Below are 4,352 nucleotides of genomic sequence, written 5' to 3'. Positions count from 1 at the left end.
CTGGGCTGGGGAGAGCCGCCAGGGCTGATTCAAAAACTGGCAGCGCCGGAGGGGGGGGGTAGATGGGAGGGAACGTTCCCCCTAGGGTCCTAACATAAGGGTGTGTGTGTGTGTGTGTGTGTGTGTTGAAAGCCTACATCCTGGGTTTAAAAAAATAATAGCTTTCTCCTTTTCTGCCTCTCTGCGTGACCATTTTAGAGCAACAAATCATGTCGGAACTCCGGTGGCGCTCGCTCCCCCCCCCCTCGCCCCCAATCCCCATCCTCTCCAGCCCAGGTTTTCTTTGCAACGCCTCTTCTGAGCCATGTAGAAGGGATTTTTTTTCCTTCCCAGGCACAGAGAAAGCGGATGGCTCCCATCGCAGCAGCGGGAATGGGAAGCCAGGGCCGGGGAACAGAGCGCAGGACGTTCAGCCACACGACCACCGGCCTTTCCTCCTCCTCGTTTGGGCCTTAGGAAGAGCTTCGCGGAGGCCACGATGACCTGATAGCCCGGGGACACCAGCCTCGCCGCCCCTAGATATCCTTTGCGCACCGGAGGCGAGCTGGAGAGAGACAGACAGACTCCATAGGACCGAAACCCCAGGTCGAAGTGGATGGGGGTGCAATGCATGTCTGGCAACCGGAACGCCGATCCAGAGGGGGTAATTAGCGTGGCGGGGGAGGAAGAAATAAGGGAGAGAACCCTTTTCTCAGCACCTGTTCCCCCAGCCACCCAATGTCAATTTCATCCCGAGCCTGGTCAATTTCCTTCCTAGCAGCAGCTGCAACCTAAAAGCCAATTAAAAGCATCTCTGAAGGGATCAGAAGGTGGGTTGTTTCTTTTTGCTCCGGATCCCCCCTCCCACCACCCCGCTTAATGGTCTCGTTTTCTGACTCACTGCAGGGTCTCCCCCCTCCCCTTTTAACAGTCAGCTTCATCCTGCTTACCATGTCCCTTGCCAAGCACTACAGTAGCTTTTCCAGCCCATTTTTTTAATTTATTTTTAATAACCCTCAAGGCGCTTGAAGTAATGGGGAAGGAAGGCGAAGAGTTGTCTGTTCTTTTGTTGTTGCTCCTTTTCTAGACGCTCTGCCATCGCCCCTCCGCTCTGCCCTTGTCTTCGGTAAACCAGGTATAGACCAACCCAACCTTCCTCTTCCTCCTTAGAAGGAAAACAAATGGGTATAACTCTCCTCCTCCCTATCCCAAATATTAAGTCAGAAGTTTGACAGGCAACCAACTATCCCACTCGGAAGTCCACTCTGTTTGTCTCTGTGTATCCTTATTCTCTATGTCCAGCACTCTCCTCCCTTTTTGTGCTTCGCTTCCTCTTTTTTAAGGCCCTTGTAGTGATTATGAGAACATACAGTAGATGCTGCAAATCTCTAAGGGTACCCGGGCCAACTTTCTTTATTGAAAAGGACATCAAGCATTTACTCAGAATTCTGGAGTTGCTCCCCCCTGGTGATAGCTCGAGCTTCTGCTAGATCTTCCACTGGCAAGTAAGTCTCACGTGAGTCTGACCTATTTGTATTTTTAAAGCCGCCAAGGAGCTGTGGGTAGGGAGGGGCAGGCTGGCACAGAAGAAAAGTCTCCCCTTCTTCCAGTGAAGACTGAAGCTGCAATGGATGTTCTCAGAAAGTTTCCTTTTTCCACTGGTATCTGTAGAGCGCAATGACTGACTTTCTTTTGAGTAGCAAGATCACCTGTTTCTGGAGTAGGAGATCTGATCTGGGTTACCTGCAGAATCTTCACCACCTGCAAACACTTGTCACTTTTTCTCCGTGCTGTAAATAGCCCAGTTGTGCAAGCTGAGGTCTGGAGGGAGACTTGCTAAAGACTTAAGGATGGGGGATGCGTTTTCAGCTCCAGCCTCTTCCTCCTGAATCCAGCCAGAGAGTAGCTCATTCTTCTTCTACTCCCACTTCTATTCATTGCCAAAGCAGCGTAGTTTGTGCCTCCCACGTGGAGAAGCTTTTTGATGGCTTCTTTGAGGAGAGTGAAAGTCTTGCTGGTCTTGAACTTGATTGCAGTTGCTGGCTTTGTCCTTTTCCTGGCCAAGTGCAGGCCCATAGCTGTGAAGAATGGGGATTCCTTCCACGAAATCCATCCCAGGGCAGAAGTGGCCAACCTGACAGCCCACGCAATCAACCCCATCCAGGATGCCGTTTTGAAAAGGCTGTCACTTCTTGAAGACATCGTCTACAGACAGCTCAATGGTAGGTGTGTGCTTTCCTCAGTGAACTGTTTTGGTACCTCTCCTCCAGGTAAACATGTCCTTTCGGGGGGTTGTCTTGCAAAGAATTTGCTGGATGAGTTGATTTTACTCTGTGGATTAACTGGCAGTAGAGTGGATGGTTTGCATACATGCAGAATAGGGATGTACGGATCATGTAAAATCTGCTCCATCTGTGTTTCATGGAGTGTCAGGTACCTTCTGTTCCATCGTCCACCCACAGATGGATGCAAATATTTTGTTTTGTCATGCGGAAAAAATACGCAAATAATTATGTAAGGATTTACATAAGGATTCACATAATTTACCTTAGTACATAACATTTAGCATATTGTCCCCCATTCCATTCAGTGTTTCCTCAGCAGAAACTTATGTATTTTCCTACGAATTTATGTGTGTAAATTTTGGGAAAGTAAAAAAAACAAAACATTCAAAAGTCCACAGACTCCGTGCGGCCTGAGGGGCTCACTCCGCAGTGGATTCTGCAGGTCAGATTCTAAGAAATCCAAGCTCATTTTAGTCCATCTCAAATATCTCCAGCATCCCTAATGCATAAGATCCCAGGTTCAGTTCTCAGCATCTCCATGCAGGGATGGAAAAGACCCTTGTCTGACAGCGTAGCTGTTACTGAACTGGGTGAACTTAATTATCAGGCCTGCTTAATTTAAGGCAGCTTCTGTATGTGCTAAACTTTGAGGCTTTTCCTTTTATGTTAAAGCTGTTGAGCTCTGCCAGATGTCTGCATATATCCACCCTCCTCTACCAGCACTGATATCCCGCATATTTTGAGCTTAGAATGCACATGTCCCATCAGGTGGGGACAGATGTGTGTTCCAAAGTGTGGTGTAAGTGAACTCTTGTTGGCTGCCTTTCCCGTGGCATATGTTTTCGCAATGTAGGTTTTTGCGTGTTCCAACAGGTTCCGCTACACTTCTGTTGAGTCTGTTTTCACCCATCGTTGTCACTGGGAAATCTGTACATGTAAGGATTCCAGCATACCTTCTGTGGCATGGGGTGGATGGGTGGGGAATCAGCACGTCATCTGCTTCTCCGAAGCTTTCTGTATGCCTCAGAACCTCACTGAGCTTTCAACTCTAGCTTGGATGCAGGCTCCCTATGTGTAAAGTTAATGGTTACTCTTTGTTGCAAGAGGGATCAGCCAAAAGGTAACTGCTCTATCCACTCAAAGAATCACAGACATAAGGGAAGCTTGCCTTGAGTAAAATTGATTTACCTTGGAGTAAAGGCCTTCAAAATGTGTTTATCTCCCTACATGCCAAGTTTAACTGATTTATGGAGCACTTTTATATATATATATATATTCCGGGGCTGCGATCCTATGCATGCTTATTAAAGATTAAGTCCTACTCAGTGTGGTGGGATTTAGTCCTGATTGGGCTTTAAGTGTTAGAGTCTCGATTTTGTTTCACAAACACATCTGGGGGGGGGGGTCACTGAGATTCCCATTGCGTTTGGCAGTTGTGGCTTGACTATAGCCCATGCATTTGAGCTGGGAAGCAAAAGACAGGCTAATATGGCCCAGAGCAATTGGCGCAGGGCAAGAAGGGGGCTCCAGGAGGTCCCCTATGCCTACCTGGTCAACCCTGCATGTGGGTTCCTGTTCGACAGCTGGTTGGCCACTGTATGAACAGAATGCTGGACTAAATGGTCCCTTGGTCTGATCCAGCAGGGCTCTTCTTATGTTCTTACCATCCTAAGAAACAATAACCTATATTTTCCCATGTTCTAGCAGTGCCTTTTGTGCTAAGACTCTTCTTCTCTGGATGCAGGAAGACAGCTGCATCACCCCTTTGCTAGCAGACCTCTGAAGCCAACATGTGAGCTGGACTTTCAGTGGGCGCAGTCTTGTGATCTGACATAGCAACATTGTGCCTAGATTGAGGCTGTTCCACATCAACACCAGATCTGTACAACACCCACTTCATATGTGTGCATATAGCTGTGTGCAAATAGCCTCTCGGAATCCTCCAGCCTATTTGTCACCAAAGCAATGGGGGCGCGGGAGGGAGGGGATGGACAATTTCACCAAATTTCTCCTGGCAGAGGAGAAATTCTCCAACTGTTACTCTCAGATAGGGCTCACTACTGGCATGGGTTGGAGCATGGCTTCTTT

General features: G+C 48.1%; 1 protein-coding gene across 1 annotated transcript in view; it reads left to right on the top strand.

Moving 5' to 3' along the window:
- Positions 1 to 334: 334 nt before the first annotated feature.
- GALNT17 (polypeptide N-acetylgalactosaminyltransferase 17) overlaps positions 335 to 4,352 on the top strand; it is a 140,994-nt gene continuing 136,976 nt past the window's right edge. The window contains exon 1 of the mRNA XM_084822974.1: positions 335 to 2,201. Coding sequence (XP_084679100.1) covers positions 1,964 to 2,201 — 238 coding nt within the window. The 5' untranslated portion in view covers positions 335 to 1,963. The remainder of the gene's footprint in view (positions 2,202 to 4,352) is intronic.

The sequence above is a fragment of the Heloderma suspectum genome, chromosome 16 (genome assembly GCF_057233095.1).
Source record: "Heloderma suspectum isolate Gila_16-S chromosome 16, 16-S_ref, whole genome shotgun sequence".
In the NCBI taxonomy this organism is placed as follows: domain Eukaryota; kingdom Metazoa; phylum Chordata; class Lepidosauria; order Squamata; family Helodermatidae; genus Heloderma; species Heloderma suspectum.
The sequence above is the reverse complement of the archived record's forward strand: the minus strand, read 5'-3'. Positions and strand labels throughout refer to the sequence as shown.